This window comes from Mesoplodon densirostris, chromosome 1 (assembly GCF_025265405.1).
Source record: "Mesoplodon densirostris isolate mMesDen1 chromosome 1, mMesDen1 primary haplotype, whole genome shotgun sequence".
NCBI classification, from domain to species: Eukaryota; Metazoa; Chordata; class Mammalia; order Artiodactyla; family Ziphiidae; genus Mesoplodon; species Mesoplodon densirostris.
Window position 1 is genome coordinate 144,813,094 of NC_082661.1, and position 19,350 is coordinate 144,832,443.

Below are 19,350 nucleotides of genomic sequence, written 5' to 3' on the forward strand. Positions count from 1 at the left end.
TTAATGAGCACATGCACCTTACCTGGCACTGCTCTAGGCTTTCACATGTGGATCATCTTTATCTAATAAACGGACTAAAATCTATTATCACATACTTCCCCCGACTCTGCTTTTAACCCAAACAAACAAATGCATTCCAACCTCTACATTTGTTAGAAGTGGGCCCCAAATATAAGGTCTTAAACTTCCAGTAGCTAGTGTGATGTTTCTTACCTGAAAGTGCCAGGCTTTTGGTATGTCCATGCAATGCGAAATTATAAGTTTCATTTACATGTAGTGATCTGGAGTGATAATCACGGTACAGTGGAAATTAAAAATGTAAGTTGCAGAATATATAAAAATCCCATTACTTTAAAGAACAAGAGATGTATATATACAGAGAGAGAGAGATGATAGAGGTAGAGATATATTTGTATGAAATAGAAAGTTATGAAGGAACCATATCAAAGTTTACATTGATTACCTAAGAGAGAGTAACAGTTAATTTGAAAACAACAGCCTTTGTGCTACAGAAGACTGGAAAACTTGCAGACAAGGAAGGTGTACTTCCTCCAGTATCTTTCTGTTGAGTCAAAAAAGGAGTCTCTGTTTAATGGCTGGGAAATGCTCCCCAAGTGCCCTTGGACAGGAAATCTTCCAGCAAGAGGAGACATCATCGGCCAGTCAACCACACAGAGTTTGGACGGGATTTTTAAGCTGCTAAACTGCAGGAAACTTTCAGAGGATTCCCAAATGTGGTCTGTGATGGACTAGAGAGTCTGGGGGGTTGCTGTGGGAAAGGGAGGGTAAGAGCCTGCCAAGCGGGCCCCTGGGACCCCATTGCCACTGAACGTTTTGCTTACTGGAATTTCCATTTAACTGGTGATTCAGCAGCGACCCCAGCGAAAGAAATTGTAAATTTCTGATTCCATTGAGAAGGACTTTGGAGTCAAACAAAATTTGCTTACACTCCCTGAGTCTTAGTTTCCTCACTTGTGTAATGCAGATGAAGTCCTACCTCCTAGGGCTGTTGTGAGGGTGAAATAATGCAAGTTAAGTGCTTAGTGCTTCATAAATGGTTATGTGAAAGGAAAAAGGCTCACCTGAGTGGTAAATAGAGGCATGAGCAGGGCAAGTGACGGGCTTGGAATACCTTCCATGGTACGATTATCTTCAACTTTTCCTGTCACCTTTAGGCACTATTCATTTCAGAGACCTGGGTTATCCTGGACCTGTGGTTGTCACACACACATGCTGTGTGCACCTGGGGACTTCCGCCTTCACTGTCTGTTTAAAAAAGCCATCTCGTTTTGCAAGGTCAGATATCTAAGTCCTGGTCATCCTGGGAGGAGGGAAGGGCAATAGAGACCTACAAAGTCCAGTAAGTAAGGATCATGGTGGAGAAGACCCCTTCTTGTATGTGATGCCAGGAAAAAATGTGAAGCTTTTACTGAATGAGGCTAACCCAGGTAGTCTGACTTGATTATAATAGGACAATAGATGCAGTGTGACACAGTGTTTCAGAACCTAAACTCTGAAGCTAGACTCCCTGGATTCAAATCCTGCTTTGGCAATTTACTAGCTAATGACCTTGGTCAAGCTACTTGATCTCTCTATGCCTTCGTTTCGTTTCCCCATCTATAAAATATTACACATGGTCGTTGAGAGGATCAGATTAGTTAATGTACGTAAAGCACTTAGAACATAACTAGAGCTATATAAGGGTGCTGTATGGGTTAGCACATATACTGCATTCCCCATACCAATGTCTAGGCAGACATAACTAATCAACAGCAGCATTCTTTTTCACTCAACCTGTTTGAGGTCCCTGTATCCTTCTCAACCGTTGCTCCAAGTAGTTGTTGATTGATAAGCTCACCAAATGAAAACTGTTTTCACATCCTAGTCAACTGGAATATTTGGATGTAAGCAGTGGAGAAAGTCAGTTTACCCATACCAGTTTTCTAGACCACACACTCCCCAAGGATAAAGCATACCCTGATTAGTGGTAAATGATGCCGTTTAAGGGCTGTTTGGCCCTTAGGCCCAGCAGCCTGTTGTGTCAACACAAGTGTTTTCAGCTGCCCTAGAATACATTCTGAGACAAGCAACCACGACAAGAGTGCTTGCCTGTCCTCATTCTTCATTACCTATAGAACAAGAGCAGCTGCTAAGCCACAGACCACAAAGAAAAAGGTCAGTCTCATAAAATACACCAGGGTCCTGCTGATGTGCCTGAAAAAGTGTGCACACTTCAAAGCCAACCACGGATGGACAGAGACATCTAGGCGAGCCACTTGAGAACATTTATTTCAATTAGGAGCCTTTACCTTGAGGACCCAGCCTTTGTGAGGTTAAACCCCTCCTTGAACCCACATCATAAAAGCTGCATTTAACCAACAAAAGTGGAATCAACAGTGAAGGAGACATATGGGCGACAGCTTGTTAATTTATAAGCAACAATAACAACTGTTGAAGCAAAGGCAAGGTGGTATTTTCACCTACACTCTCACTGATCTGCAATTCTTGACTTGCCCTCTTTCTCTAATGCCTCTCTCTGCACTTCAGACCCCAGCCCCTTCTGCAAACACAACATTTTGTTTTTCTCACAAGGCTCGAATGAACAAGACTGTTCTTTGAAATATAAAGGCAAAAATGTTCTTGAAGGATATGAGGAAGGTCCCATGGTACAAAAGGGAGGGGGCAGATCATGAACCTGGGAAATCAACAGATGATTCTGGAGCCTCACATTAACTTTGACTTCAACCACCATTCTCACCAACATTTAGAGGAGTTGGTAATAGGAAGCAAAATTGTTGATTTGTTTTCTCTACATTTTCTTGTATTTTTGAAGGTGAACTGAAATGGCTAAGACATCATCCAAAGCCCAGAGAAGGACAATAAGGAGCTTGCCTATATACCAACTAGTTTATAGTGATTAGAATTCAGAGATCAAACAAACTAGAGTTTGCCTCTCAACTCCACTGCTCATGGCTGTGAGGTTTAGGGTGAGACAGTGAGCCTCTCAGAGGCAGTTTTCTCACCTTGAGACAGAGATAAATCATACCTACCTCCTAGTGTTATTCTGAAGCTTAAATAAGATAAAATATGTAAAACATCTGTTGGAGGACAGGGAGAACAAAAAATGCCCATCGAACTGAGAAATTACCTTGAGATCAAAAAGTGAGGCAGGCAGCTCCATTTAATCAACAGATCAGTTTATCATAGGGTAACTTACGGGGTGGATTGGGCGGACAATGATCTAGAAGTATGTACAGCTGCACTCCACACTGCCGAGGGGCCACTGGGATACTTTTATAGATAACCTAGGGTATGGGGGTACGTGCTTGGAAACAGAGAGTGCATTCCTAAGTCGAGATTTATGAGTGGGTAACTAGTCTCATGGGCGCCGGAATACATCAACAAAGGATTTCATCATGGTTTAGAGACTACCAGAGCATACAGGCCACCTGGTTGTAATGATTATTAAATGATATCTATTAACTACAAAGCCCTTAACAATGAAGAAGTGACTTACCACACTGCATAGTCCTGGGTAGCGACAGTGGAAGAACAGGAGGAACTGTGTAGGCCCAAGATGGCATCAGTAATGCTAACAGTCATACAACATCCCATGTAGGTCCAGGTAAAGAGTAGGCGTTCAACAATTGGTAGCCATCATCATTATCTTCATCACCATTGTCATCATCATCACTGATAATATCCAAACAAGGCAACCTATCAACTGTCACTGTTATTTATATGACCAAAACATCTAATCTAGAAAGATCCCAGAGACATAAATGACTGCGTGCATGTGCTGTGCCAAAAATGTGCTGTCATCTTACAAGGCAAGAGTTATTGAAAATTAATTCATTTAAATTATTTGAATACTCATTAACTGCAAACAAGCATGAGGTAAATTTTTGGGATAATGTTCTAAAACTGTATCATGGGGATGGTTGCACAGCTCTATAAATTTAATAAAATCACTGAATCATACACTTACAATGAGTGGATTTCATGGTATGTTAATTATACCTCAATAAAGGTGCTAAAAAATTGTCTCCCTAGGCAGGCGCTGAAGGGGGATTCAGATAACAGGAAGAACAGAAATTACCTTGCATGCAGCATAGAAAGACAAAAAGGAGGAAAATATGAAAGATTAAGAGACATGGAGGACAGAGTGAGGGGCTCTAAGATGCAATGAATTGGAATCCTAGACGGAGAACTGAAACAGGATGGGCAGAGGCAATTTTAAAAGGGCTAAGGATTTCCCAGCATCAGTGAAAAACACCAATCCATAGATTCAGAGTCCAAAGAATCTTGAATAAGATAAATAGAAAGAAATTCGAGCTTAGACATATAATAGTGAAACCAAAGACAGAATGTTAGAAGCAATAAAGAAAAAAAGATAACTATTTTCAAAAGAACAATATACTGATCTCTGGCTTCTCAACAACAACAATGGAAACCAGAAGAAAGCATGGAAATAAGCATGCTGAAAAGTTGCCAATCTTGAGTTTTATATCCAGTGAATATATCTTTCAAGAATGACGGTGAAGTAATTTAGACAGCAAAAACAAGATTTCCCACCTACAGACCTTCACTAAAATAAAGTTCCTCCTCTGTTTTTTACAATCACTGAAACTCTTCATTTCTTCCACATGCTGGACCTTGAATATTCCCAAAATCTAGACAAGGGTTATTAGATTTAGCAAACAAAATACAGGACACCCAGTTAAATTTGAATTTCAGATAAACAACAAATACATCTTTAGCATCTATGTGTCGCCAATATTGTATGGGACATTTAACTGGGTGTCCTCTCTTTTATCTGGCAACCCTAGTCTATTCAAGGGGAGAAATGTTAGAGACAGAATTGGAATCGTCTGTTTGTAGGTGATGGCCACATCCCAGGGATGAGATGAAACAGACTACGGCTTGATGGCAGATGTCAGATGAAAAGACATGAAGGGCCAGACTCTGTGCAACTCTGACCTTTGAAGGGGTGATGGAGGAAAACAGAGAGGAGGAGAACCAGTGAGGGCAGGCCAGGGGGCAAGTTCCAAGGAGAAGCATAAAACTTCATTCACTCAACAAGTATTGAGTGTCTGCTACAGACCAGGTACTGTTCTAGGCACTGTTCTAAATAATCAAATAATTGAAAAGAGTGCTCTGAAATCGGCACAATGAAACGTAGTGTGATCATTTAAGGGTTACGGGTAAGTCTCTCCTTAGGCTAACTCCAATTGACAAGTACAGGCTTCCTGGAGAAAACTCATTTCCTTAGCTTTCAGAGAGCCAGTTTCAGTGCTCTAGTGAGGATCAGGTCACCTGCCACAGTACAGAGAATTTTTGAGACACTTCTTTTATGGATTGAATAGTGTCCCACCAATTCATACTGAAGTCATAACGGTAACCTCCAGTACCTCAGAATTGACCTTATTGGAAGTAAGACCTTTGCAGACATAATTAGTTAAGATGAGGTCATACTAGAGTAGGGTGGGCCCTTAATCCAACATGACCGCTGTCCTCATAAAAAGAGGGAATTTGGACACAGACACACACACAGTGGGAGAACACCATGTAAAGAAGGCAGAAATCTACAAGCCAAGGAACACCAAAGATTGCCAGCAAACCACTAGAAGCTAGGAGAGAGGCAAGGAACAGATTCTCTCACAACCCTCAGAGGGAACCAAACCTGCCAACACCCTGACCTTGGACTTCTAGCCTCTAGAACCGTGAGACAACAAAGGTCTGTTGTTTCAGCCTCCCAGTTTGTGGTACCTCATTACGGCAGCTCTAGCAGACTAATGCACTTCCCTTTACAAATGTTCACTTGAAGGCTGCCCAGCTGGTACTAGCCAGGCTGGTCCCAAGACCCCCTCCTGGGAGCAGGGAGGGGTTTCCTCATGGAGAGAGGTTGGCCCGGCCGATCACTCCCAAGGTCAAGCCTGCAGTGGAGGTCTCCTGTCTTTTTCTTTTTTTTTTTTGTATTGCTGACCTTCATTTTTTACCTATAGTGATCTTTTAAGAGAATAAATCAAAAAAAAACTTTACAGCAAATACTTTACATAAATATAAACATGCATGTCTACTTCATAATTAAGCAAAATAAACTTTCAGGCACAAGATTTGAATAATCATAAAGAATGAGACAATGAACCCAAGACAAAAATAACAGGAGCAAGAAAAAGACATTTCATAAGGCTTCCGTTGGTCTTGTCATCCAACCTACTGGTTAAGGCCTGAGCTTCATGAATCCTACCTTCCTCGCCAAATGGAAATATTCAATTTGGCTGTACCTAATGTACATCCACATAACAGACGGTTACTCTCTCAAAATAATGTAATAAATACATCACACGTACACACATCCTACTTCACCAGCCTCTCAAATAGGGAACTAATAAGGATTTTGGAATTTTCAAGTTTTCCTACCACTGAAGCACATACATGTTAATACCACACATAGAAAAAAAAAAGGTTCTGCTACAGAAATGAGTGGCATCATGAGAAATCTCTAGTTTGTTAAGTTTCCCCAAATCACGTCTTTACTGTGGCTTGCTTGCCACGGCTCCTCAGGTGCTTCGAACTTAAGTCCTCACACCTCACCGGACGAACCACAGTGTGGCAGACGTTACACAGAACAAAGAAAAGGCCATTTTAACCATTTGGTTAGACTTCAAAACCACGAAAATCAGCATGGACAGCTTCCAGCTGTCTCCAAACACCTGGAATGTTTCCTCTACGTCTGCCCTCTGTGCTCCACTGGCTGTTTCTCTCTGCCCCCAGGGGCCTCCTGGCAGCCCCCACACCTCTCTCCACGCTGCATGAAGAAGAGAACAGAACTTCTGCCACTTTCCCTTCTCTAGCCTTCCCCGGCCACCCAAACCCTCCTTTTCTCTACTTCTCTTCTCCTTGTTCCCACAAAGCAGCTCTGCATGCCTCAGTGAGGCTGCCCAAAAGAACTTTCCTAGTTCCCTTCTCTCTCCTCCCCCAAGCCTCACCCCTAGTGTGAAATGAAACTGCATTCCAAGGTCCCACCCACTCTGGGTAAATGTTGTATGTTTCCTGTCTTTTCTGAACCCATTTCCTCCCAGATGGCTCTCCCTTACTCCACGCTGATGGAATGTTTAATTATTCATTCAATAAGTATTAATTAATCACTCATGAACCACTGTGCTAGAAGCCTCAGCAGCATCTGAGAGGTAACACCTGTGCCTCAAGAAATCCAAAACGTAGTGATCATTTAAGGGTGACGGGTAAGTCTCTCCTTAGGCTAACTCCAATTGACAAGTACAGGCTTCCTGGAGAAAGGTGAGACTTCTAAGGCATCTCCATGGGAAAGACTGCTGTGTTACATGAGTGATGTCTGCACGGACATGGATAGGGAGATGCCAGCCTGGGAAGACCAGGTGCTTGCCACCACGGAGGTGCAGACTTCACATACCACTAAGCGAACTTGGGCAAGTCTTTACCTCCTGCAAACTCTTGAGCAATTTAACCTCTGGAGTGTCTAATTTTAACAAGTGAATGATAACCAGAGAAACTAGTGACCCACCACATATAGGTATTTTATGCTAATTAATTTTAACACTGACTATAGTACCGGCGGGGAGGAGATAACACAAACACCAAAATAATTACAGTACCAGGCAGAATAGATTGTTAAGAGCAATAAAAATGATGGGTACCAAATGTCATGGGGATTCAAAGGCAACTTCCAATTGAGTTTATTTCCCTGGTCTTGAAGGGTGGGGGGGCTTGTTGGGAGAGAAGAGACAACATAAAGTCAGAATGGATGGAAGCAGAAGAGTGGGGCCTATTTATGAGTCGAGGGTAACATGAGAGAAGCGTGGAGAGAAGGTTGGAGCAAGAATAGAGAGCCTTGAATTCCTGGCTAAAAAGTTGGGATTTTAATAAAACACAGAAATCTCTGTAGCAAAGTCAATTTTCACCAGCCAACTGGTATGGTACTGTTTGCATTTTAGAGAAAGACAACAGCTAGAAGCACTTTTTTTCTTTCTTTTTTTTTTTTTTTTTTTTTTTTTTTTTGCGGTACGCGGGCCTCTCACTGTTGTGGCCTCTCCCGTTGCGGAGCACAGGCTACGGACGCGCAGGCTCAGCGGCCATGGCTCACGGGCCCAGCCGCTCCGCGGCATGTGGGATCTTCCCGGACCGGGGCACGAACCCGTGTCCCCTGCATCGGCAGGTGGACTCTCAACCACTGAGCCACCAGGGAAGCCCTAGAAGCACATTTTTGACCGTAGAGTTCTATGCGGGGTAGCCACTGGGTTACGTTGGTACGGGAGCATCTTCTTCCTTCCCAACGGCCTAATCAGCCATGACAAAGGTCACCATTTTTTAATGCTATTTATGTAATAGGCATATGAACAAGGTGGTCTGACAGCTTCATTTTAGTACATTGAGGCAGTTACCACGGTTTTGGAAAATGAGATTTCAGGAGTTCATCTGCCCAATGTCACAGAGCAGGTAAGGGGTCGAGACAAGGCTGGCACCTTTGAACCCAGTGACAGACTGGAGACCAAGCATCTACTTTGTGATTAAAAGCTGGGCCATTGAAGGTAACAGCTACACTAATAATATAAGGGCCAGGGACTGCTTCTAACTCTTGATTGCACACACATGAAAAAGTCTAAATGACAGTGAAACCATTCATAAAGGATTTCTTTGTTTTGTGGTCAGTTAGCATTCATTCCTGTCTGTAATAATATAATGGAAAATGCTTGACTGAAATGTGGGTGTTTTTCATTGGTTGTTGATGTTTCTGGCCACATCATTCCCTCCTGATTTTAAAAGGCTTCCTCTTCATTACAGTTCACCTTTCACCCCTTTTCCCTCTCCTTCCAGGAGTTACTTCTGCAGGTGTAGATGCCATGTCAAAAAAGAAAATAAAACTGATGGTGTTTTGTGCGCTTAACTCATTTTTAATAGGATTTTGTGGTTTGGGGTGATTCTTTGTTTTAAGCTGGAATAACACTCAGGCTCTATGCAGGTTCCAATGGTCTGGACAGTCCCTGCTGATCACAAAGGTTGCTCCAGCCACAGGACATTACCGAATTCAAAGGCACAAGTCACCTCCCTCCAAGCAAGTGACAGAACTTCACTTTTTTCCAGAAGCAAGTGAGAATAAAGATTAAAGGGTGGAGCATGAACATCTCAGAAGGGATATTAAAAATCCAAGCCAACAAGAATACAAACCACGTTCTTGGGATTCCTCATGTCAACCTTGTGAATTACTTTACTGTTCATATTAATTTTTAGACAACCTCTTTTAGGAAGAAACATGCCAGTTATATTAGACTGAACCACATAAAATTGCTGCTAACCAGGATGGTCATTTCACATGAATAAACCTAATAATCATCATAGCAATGTGCAGTAATCTCAATGTGTTCTATATTTATTTCTCAACTTAAATGGAGACCTTGGGTTGTAGAGATAAAATGAGAAAATACAGCACATACAAATTCTTAACAGATGTCTGTTGAATCTTTAAGTATATAAATCCTAGCAATCTGGTAGCCTCGCATGTATCTTATGCATACTAGGTACAAACCATTCTAATGTCAGGGTGAATGCACTTTAACACTTTCAAGTTTAATTTCCCTGAGTCTGAAATAATTAAAAATTCCACTTGATTTATATATTTACACTTTTATTAGAATTCTTCAGAACTGTGAATAATTGGACAACATATCAGAGAAAAAACATATAGAACATCAACATCCTTTAAACTTGCACCGCTTACATATTTACACATAAAGTTACTTACTGTATATATAAAAAATATTTTCAAGGACTCATGGGCTTGGGAATATTCAAAAGACATTATTGCTACATTTCAATATTTACCAAAAAAAGCCACAAAATAATTTCAAACATTAAGCCACTGCCAAAGAAACATGGGATGTAAAAAAAAAAAAAAAATTATAAAAATATAAACTTTCAAGAATATCCAAGACAAAACTCTCAGTGAAGTGCCCCTGAAGTACCTAGACATCTACAATTAACAACTATTTTTCTTACTATAACCAAAGTCAATAGAAACACAAAGGAAATTTTCAAAGTATGGCAAACAGTGACAACTTCTTACGTGACAACAAAACGCCCCAACATGTTACCTTTGGAAAGGTGCGAGAGCATAGAACTCCAGTGCAAATGGTTACTTCCAGATAAATGGCCACAGTTCTCTAAATGAAAGCTAAGGGACCTAGGAGGAGAAAACCGTGAGGGCAGCATACCTGAATCTCATGAGACAACACACAAACCTTGCCATGTACCCATGGATCTCTTATAGTTGGGCAGGGAACAAAAAAGGTAAACTCTAACAGTAATACCCAGGCTACAGCCTAAAGTGTAAAATTTAAATATGTTTCAGTGGGAAAGTAGCATTAATAAGGTCTAAGGAACAGGCAGGGTATCTTGAGTATAAATAACAGAGTGCCTTAAGTGCAGGTGGATTGCAAATAAACAGGGACTTAAGCACTCCACTTCCTATATGCCTCTACCTAAGCTTTTGGTAAGCTTCTCTACACAGCTGGGTGGAGTGAAATAAGAGCTGTGCTGAAGAAAGTCAAGTGACTTCTTGGGTACTGAAGGACCCTCTTGGGCTCAGGGCAAGACTACTCCCAAAATATCTGTCTACAAGCATACACACGTGTGCACACATACACACTTATATAGATACTGGCCCAGTGTCTAGGACATGTCTGCGGTGGATGCTGAATCTACAGTTTATTTCCGGCTACAGAAGACTCCAACTGAGACAGTACTCTTTTGTCACTTCTGCCGGAGTCATGCAGTAAATCGGTCACTTTTTCAAATGGCATCGAATCCACTGAACACAACGCCATTCTGAAGCTGGTCAGCTTGTTCTGGACTATCTCTAGAGCAAGTTCATCGGCTACAAAGGAGATCTCTGTTAAGATTGTGCTTGGCAATTATGTATTTTCTTTAAAAAAGAAAAAAAAAAAAAAGCACTGTTTCCTTCAAACTTGTCTGGCTCTTCAGCTATTCCTACACACAGCAGACTCAAGCCAGAATCGTATCCAGAAACTACACCTTGTGGGTTTCCCCCATCAAATATGTGAATCTGTACAATTTACAGATGAGTATATACAAAATGCAGGCTGGGGAGGCCTTCTCTCCAATTCAGCTCCCTAATTGTGAACTCTATTTAGAAAACAGGTCAGGAGCACAAAGGCTCACACCCAGCTGTCTTTATTCATGCCTGGAAAGCATTTTTCCACGGCCTACGTCTCACTCCCAGCATGAAATACTAGATTTCTTGAGCCCAGATACTCATAGGCTTCTGCCCTTTGAATAACATTCTATTTTCCACATCAAGGGATGAGCTTTCGGCTTCTAATCTTGCTGTATCATCATAGCATTACGGATGATTATGAGGAATGAAGGTGACTACTGCCATGTATTCTAATAAACTATCAACTATACTTTTCAGGCAGAAATTGGAGAAGCCCTGGGAAGGACTCAGGGTGTCTATAGCCCATCCCACCCACCCTTTCTCCAAGTCTGAAGTTATTCCGTTAATGGGGGCTAGTTTGCAATTGGGAACATATGCAGCTCAATGGTAGCTGATGACAGAAATCATCGGCCACTAAAGTGTGCTCATAAAGACAGGAGTACAGTGGGGTGTCCATTACCCTGGAGTAGGATTCGAGTCGAAGGAAAACAAAATAACCATTATGAAAACCAAAAGAATGGGGGCCGTTCTTGTCGGGGAGTCCCCCCCCACCCCCAGATGCGCATTCTGCTTCAGACGTCTTCGTGGACAAGCAGAGGCTGCGTGGAGGATGTGCTGCTGCCCACCGAGTTGATCCGCACGGAACGGTCCACCGAGGGGGTCTCCCGATGGGGGCTGCAGTTCGCTAAGTTGGAATAAATCTGAGGAAAACAAGTCCGCAGTTAATACGCCAGTCCCCATAATGAGCACAGCAACAAAGGGGCACATCTGCAGCCTCAGAATCACAACTTACAAAGACTCCTAAAGCCAGGAGGTTTACAAGACCTTACAGCCAAGAACCAAATCATACTGACCAAAGACAAGCTTTGTTCTATCCCTCATTTTCCCCAAGGTCTGATTACCTAAGAAGGGATGGTGCGAAATGTGCTTTTCTGCTGGGACACATCTGGGAAAGAGAATGATGTAACTTTTATAAAAGGTGTATAAATCTCTACAGCCAACTCCAATCCAAAGGCTGGTGTCAGTCACTAAGAAATCGGTGGTCCTTCCAGGGGTTTTCCATTGAGAACCAGGCTCTTGGGTGTGAAACGCTGTTTAATTCAAAATGTGCTTTGACACCCGGAAGAGCAAGCTTCAACCCAAAAGTATCAGTGATATATGCTGAAGAAAAGACAGTTCCAAACTCACAAACCAGAAAAAAAGCAGGTTAAAAAAAATCTGAGTCAAAGTAAGGATCACTCATTCTTCCTTAAGAGCCAAAGAAATGATGGATTTGAGTTTTGACTTCCCCCCTCCTCAAATCACTGGAAGGGATCTCCCAACTTCAAACAACTTTTCATTCTCTATGGCTTGTGGCCATACAGCTATCTGCCACATTCTGGTTATGCTTTCTTGAGCAGAGGGTTTATTTTACTGCAGCAACAAGCTGTCTTTTCTCTGATTTTATTCTAGTGCACATCACCCCAACCCTCCAAAGTCTGAATAGCCTGACACGTGAGGCAGACCGCATGCCGACCCCATGACCAGCACTTGGGGTGGAAGAGGAAATGTGGCAAATCCTTATGGAAACATCCACGTCCACACTTCTGAGTGCCAAGCCCTCTACTCTTTCATCTCCTCGTCTCATAGCCCTTGGCCCAGAATGGGGATTTGGGCAAAAAGAAACTGTTTCCACTGCTTTACTTTCCTACCCAAAGCCCAGTTTACAGACTAAGCCAAGGAGAGAAGGGGTGGGTAGCTTAGTCCTTACCCCCAGAGCCTGAGAAGGACACGCTTGGAACCAAGAGAACGGAGGTCCTTTGCCTGGCTAGAGTGTACTCACGTGATTGGTGCTCTCTGAAATCTGCTTCTCAATCAGCTGCACAATCTGCTTAAATGTTGGCCTTTTCAGGGGATCAGCATCCCAGCAAGTCTTCATGATGTCATACCTGCAAAATGAGGGCCACTTATCACTCCTCAATGCCCTTAACTGGTCCTCAGGTGCAGGCCATGCAGCAATTTCAAAAATAATTCCAGGGCTACGCAACTGGACATAGTGAATGACATGGGCATAAAATAAAACTGTGTCTATGAGATGCTGCCAAAACTTTCTGTATATTTGGTGACAAGAATTATGAAAATCAGCTACAGAAATGCCATTTGACCAGGATGTCATAAAAAAGGAACCAAGCGACATTTCAAACTGTGCTAGTGAAAACCCTCAACATCTGAGCTTGTCTTTAAAAAGGAAAATAAAAGGGGAAACATTATCTGAAGGAAGAATGCCCGGGCCCTTACATTTCTGCAGGTGCGTGCTCAGGGCTGAGCATTCGGAAACCTTCCTTGATCATCTTGTAGAATTTAGAATCGACTGGCATTCCAGGGTAGGGGCTGCTTCCTGAGGCACAAACAGTTTGCAAATCAGTGTAACAATAAGCAAGCAGGACGCTGACAACACCTTAAAGAAGATGCTCTGAGTCTGATCAAGGAGGCTTTGGCAAGGCTCGTTTTACCTAAAGAGAACAGCTCCCACAGAAAAATCCCATAGGACCAGACATCACTTTCAAACGTGTACACACAGTTGAAAATGCTCTCTGGTGCCATCCACTTCACAGGTAGCCGAGCCTGCAATGGAAGCATAACAGAGTCAACAATGGTAATTATGAAGCTCAAAAAAAAAAAAAAAAAAAAACGGAACAGAACATATTCCTATAAATGTTGCTTCTGCTGAGAGGTGGAGGTGAGAACTTGACGGGCATCTCACGAAGGCCTTCCACCCACATAACCTCAGATGACCCCGACTGCCTCTGAAATAGGTGGATCACAAGTACAGCTGACCCTTGAACAACGAGGGTTTGAACTGCATGGGTCCACTTACACATGAATATTTTTCAATAATAAATGCTACACGGTCTGTGGTGAGTCGAATCCAAGGATGCAGAGGAACCGTGGATATGGAGGGCTGGCTCTAATTTATACTGAGATTTGCCCCTGCATTGTTCAACTGTATACTATCCCCATTTTCAAGATGGGGACATTGAGTCTGTACAGTGTGGTGGATAGGAGCACAGATGTCAGACACAGATACATGGGTTCTAACCCTGGCTCCACCACTGGCCTTGTGTAACACAGAGGTTAGTTACCACTGAACATTATTTACCTTTTTCCCTTAATGGAAACATGGCCTCCCACGGTAGGGACTGCATGGCCCAGCTCCTTCCCAGCTGCGTGCAGCCATGTGGCTCAGTTTTGGCCACTAAGGTATATAAGTGTTGTGTGACAGCTTTAGGAAAACTTCCTTAAAATGAAGCTGGCATGTGCCCTGTGGCCTTTTCCTTCTTGTCTCTTCCTCCATTATCCTGCCTTCTGGATGTGTTGGCTGGCTCTCTCATGGCCATATCATGGACCATGAAGATAAGGGCTACACCAAGGATGGTAAAAAAAAAAAAAAAAAAAAAAGAAAGAAAAAAGAAAGGTGGAGGAATTCACTCCCCTAGTGCATCATGGAACCTCCATAGTAGCAGACCCGGCCTGCTACTCCTATACTTGTTTTACTTTTTTTGGGGTGTTCTGTCATATGCAACCCAAACTATCCCTTACTAATACAGTGGGAAAGTCACTTATGCATCTATAATTAAGCCTCAGGATATTCTTCTGTAAAGCAAAAATAATACTTCAAATTCCATGAGTTGTCTTGTGGGTTAAATGAGATAATATGGGTACCAGTGCTTAGCCGGGTCCTGCTGACTCACTAGTGTGTGAAAACTTGCCCTGTACAAGCAAGCACGTGATATAGAGAGTAGCGGATATGCTGACTATGACTATTCCAAGGTGGTGAGTGGCAGATTCGGGGTTGAAATTCAATGGCTGGACTTCACATCCTGAACTCCTCCCACTAACCTCGAGCCAAACTTTCTGTGACTATTCCTCTTAGAGACATTTCTGGATTCCTGGATCTTAATTTACCATAAAAAACTAAATCAATCCTTCGCTTAATCCATTTAGGATTGAAAACTGGGAAGACAATTTTTTCTGGTCTTAAAGTTACTTTAGTCAGTAGGAAAAAAAAGGCTTTCCAGTATCCCCTCCCAGATTTTGCACTAAAGCTCTTATAGAGGCCCTTAACCTGAGATTTACAAGGTGTCTGGAATTCAGGGGCTTGTGAACTTGGAAGGGAAAAATTATATTCTTGTGTTCACTAACTAAAGTTGAGCATTTCCTTAAATTATGAATGCAGGCAATAAAGCACCAGGTCTTAGCAGTGCCTGTGACTTTGTCACCAACAGTAACATAGATACCTTCATATTACAGTTTTATATTCATCACTTAGAAATTACAGTAGTTGTTAGACCCACAGTTAGAACATGTTGTTCTGTGTAACAAAGAAGCACGTGTAATGAATATCACAGAGGTACTTTTTAATATTTTAATAACTTCATTTCCATTTAATGGCTTTTCTCAGTATCCTATGTATTTTATGCATTTAAAACAGTGTTCTGACAAGGGATCCACAGGTGTCCCCAGACTATGATAGGGGCCACAGCACAAAAATGACCAAGAACGCGCGTGAAGAACTTTCAGAGAAACGGACACAACGAGGAGGTCTCAAATGACTATGATGTAAATTTGGGGCCAATAACATGTTGTGTGAGTTTCCCTGCTTTTAATTTTGTCCCATTAGGTCTCCTTACCCAGTAGCCTGGTGAAGAGTGATATCTGTGACTGGTTAGTTGAACTGGCTTAGCTGGAGTCCACAATCTGAAGCCTGCTGGGGCCTAACCACCTGACCCATCCTTGTTAATTCCAACTAAGGTCACTAGCCAAGAACGGGCTATTAAGAAGCTGCAGCATAACCACTGTCACGATTATTTAGATTCTAAATAAGACATCTAGCCAGAATAATAAGTGCCTCATATAAGTATTAGCCACAGAGTGCCTGGCACTATTCTAAACACTCTACTATGTATATTAACTCATTTAATCCTCACAACAACTTTATGAGGCAGGTGACAGTATTATTACCAAAAGGAGAAAAATCAAGGTTCAGAGGTGCTGGGGTGATCCTTGCCAAATATTACACAGTCACTAAATGATAGAACCAGGTTCGAACTCAGCAAGACTGGGTCCAGAACCCAGTAGCCTTTTGTCAATACTCAAAGGCCTGGATAGAGAGCCACCTTTCATTCTTCCTTCCAACAGTGTACCAGGACGGAGAGGACTTGGTGTTATTAACACTCCTAGCCTTAGTGAGTTACTAGAAACGCATGCGATCATCAGGAAGTAAATCCAGGAACATTTCTGCAAAGAAACAAGTCTAGTACAGCCCACCCACAGAGATGCCATAGTGATGGAGAAGGAAATATTACATCATCATAAGGCACACAAGAGCTACCTCCAGGAATAGCTCTGGACTATAGGTATGGGCCTGGGAAAATAGATGTAGAAGAATATATGTTCAAGACTATTGGCTTCCCATACTAATGGAATATTCCTCTAGAAATCATAGGCTCTGGTTTCAGCCTCTACTGGCCTGTGTCATCTCAGACAAATATCGCTAAAATACACTGTTTTTAGTTTCTCCAACTTTTAAAATGTGAAGACTTGCATTCTAATGCCAAGGGTTTGTCCTGATGATACAATGAAAATTGGCAATGAAAGCACTTTGAAATAAAATCACTATGTTCCGTAAGCCAATTATTCCTTATGAATGTCTTTAATAAGCTCTTGATTATAAGATTCAACATTCTATATACCTAACTCTGAACATTATCTTAGACTTAAGATTATCTTTTTCACATAGCGTGTCAATCTCAAGATAAAATTCTCCTGCTGTGACCTTCAGGTCCACATTTGTTTCACTTGAACAAAATCAAGTTCATTGCTATTCTCAGGCTATAATGAAAATTAAGGCTATTTCTGTTTCCTTCACATGCTCCATAATTACACAATTTGAATTAGGAATTCTATTATCGGAATTTTTCTAAAGTACACTTAATTTGACTGCTAAAATGCATGGTACCGCAAAGGTAGGATGTGCATTATGAAAATCATAAAAAGTAATACTTAAGAAAACTTGAAACAAAAATCCTTCACTGGACTGTCAAGAGAGAGTGGGTACTCACGTTTCCTTTGACCACATAATTAGAATCACTCTTGATGTCTCTGGCTAGACCAAAATCACAAATCTTTGTGATTCGACCATGAGTAAGGAGGATATTTCTGGCTGCCAGGTCTCTATGAATACACTATTAGGAGAGTGGGAGACAAAAGAAAACCATTTACATTTATTTTAAACTTTTAAAAGAGTGAAAGCTATGTTTAATACTAGAATGCTGCTTATGTCATACAGTGCCAATACTTTTGCTTTACGTTTAAACTATTCAGTGCACCAAAAATAAATATCTAGATTACACTCTGAATGATGTTCAAATTTGTGTTTCACATTGTTAGGACCTTAATTACTATAATCACTTTCAAAACCAACTTGAATAAGTGCTTCTTTTTTTCCTTAGGACTACTTTCATTCATAGGAAAATACATTATAAATAGTCTCATCATTTTTTTAAACGGAAAACTCATTTTACATGCTTCTCTTTGAATGTTCTTTTAAATAAGAGTTTCTAAAATGTCTACAACTTCAATTTGATACCTCTTAAGGACAAAGGGAAGAGGCTCTTTATTTCAGCCATCCTATATCCTCTTTTAGTTTGGTAATCGTTTGGAAATGTCACCAATGATAACTTAAGGGTAGGTTCTGTAACCTCGTTCTATTCTGCTTGTGCCATTTCCTAAGGAATTCCTCTCACCCTTCCAGAGACCATGTTCCTTGTTTTGGTTCCATCATTCTCTTCCCACCCCCAACCTTCTGATCAAATGTTTAGTGCTCTCTCTTGATTCCTTACTCCCCTGCACTTTGTAAACCATACATGCAATATTTGAGGTCTAACTTCAAAAAGACCCAAGTATATGCTTCACCGAGCACAGCAACTACATGAGGTACCACCTCCTTTGGCTGATAAAATAATTATCTGTTTTCTAAGAGCAGTTCCTATATCCTAAAAGCCAAGTTTTAAATGAATTCATTGCATATAAAAATATATTCGTAGAAAGCTCCTTTAGACAGGCTTGCACTTTAAAGCTTATAAATGAGAACATGAATTCCGAAGAGACAGCTGTTAGAACATGAAGAAACTGTATTTCCTCTGCTTCTGGTTACCACATTTCAAACGACACTCTGCCTTCTAACTATGGCTCTAAAATGCCCCTTGGGGGCCATGGGGGCAAGGAGAGGACTCTTCTGAGAATCACCCTCACTTACATTCTTCGAGGCGAGGAATGCCATGCCCTTTGCCACCTGGTAAGAAAAGCTCAGCAAGTCCTCCAGGTCTAGGGCCAACTCATCATCTTCCATGATGGCAGGAGTCACGTCTCTTTCTATGTATGAACCTGTTAGGAGGAGAAGGGATTTTTCTAGCAATTAAAACCTTCAAGGTAAGGACAGTAAAAGACAGTGACAACAATACCTCCAAGGGCTGGTAATCAAGGAACTGATGTGAACTTGCAGGCAAATCACCTCCCCAATGTTAAGGACAGGTAGGTACTGAATCACAAAGCTAATATTCCCAATCCTGGGCTAAGTTACAGAATCTTCAGGGAAGAAGAACAGCAGATGAATACAAAAGGCTCATATTTTTATATGCAAAATATGTATTTGATATATTTTGATATGCATGTTATCATATATGCAGTAAAATGCTCAGATACAATAACACACGCTCTGACCCCAAATATCCACTTGCAACCCTTAACTGCCATTGATCACTGGCATTGTCACTGGATCGTACGGCAATGGATCCTAGGCCACTGGATCCTATCCTAAAGAACTGGTCACTACAGGAATGGTGTTAGATTCCACAGTGGTATGAGAAACCCTCTGTCAATTAAGTTGTTTTTATTGCTTGATAGGTACCCACCTATTCTCGAAGATCTCCTTTTGTCTGCCTTGGTTGGTACAACATAAGAAACTCCGGGTTTCATGTCCATGTACTCATTAGTACTATCACTGCTGGGAGAGATGAAACATCCATCAAATCATGAGTAAATAAAATGGGAAATGGGGGAGCACACAAGGGCCAGTCTCTATCTCCCCATCCCTTTTT

At 41.6% G+C, this 19,350-nt stretch overlaps 1 protein-coding gene across 8 annotated transcripts in view; it reads right to left on the reverse strand.

Moving 5' to 3' along the window:
- Window positions 1-11,784: 11,784 nt before the first annotated feature.
- Window positions 11,785-19,350, reverse strand: part of KIT (KIT proto-oncogene, receptor tyrosine kinase) — an 85,329-nt gene continuing 77,763 nt past the window's right edge. For 4 of the 8 annotated variants that reach the window (XM_060091013.1, XM_060090984.1, XM_060091009.1 and 1 more), the window contains exons 15-21: window positions 19,165-19,253; window positions 18,510-18,637; window positions 17,314-17,436; window positions 13,705-13,816; window positions 13,490-13,589; window positions 13,035-13,140; window positions 11,785-11,913 (exon numbers count right to left, since the gene is read on the reverse strand). In XM_060091013.1, coding sequence (XP_059946996.1) covers window positions 11,785-11,913; window positions 13,035-13,140; window positions 13,490-13,589; window positions 13,705-13,816; window positions 17,314-17,436; window positions 18,510-18,637; window positions 19,165-19,253 — 787 coding nt within the window. Of the gene's footprint in view, window positions 11,914-13,034; window positions 13,141-13,489; window positions 13,590-13,704; window positions 13,817-17,313; window positions 17,437-18,509; window positions 18,638-19,164; window positions 19,257-19,350 lie in introns of all 8 variants that reach the window. The other 4 variants (XM_060091004.1, XM_060090965.1, XM_060090994.1 and 1 more) reach the window with 1 other exon arrangement.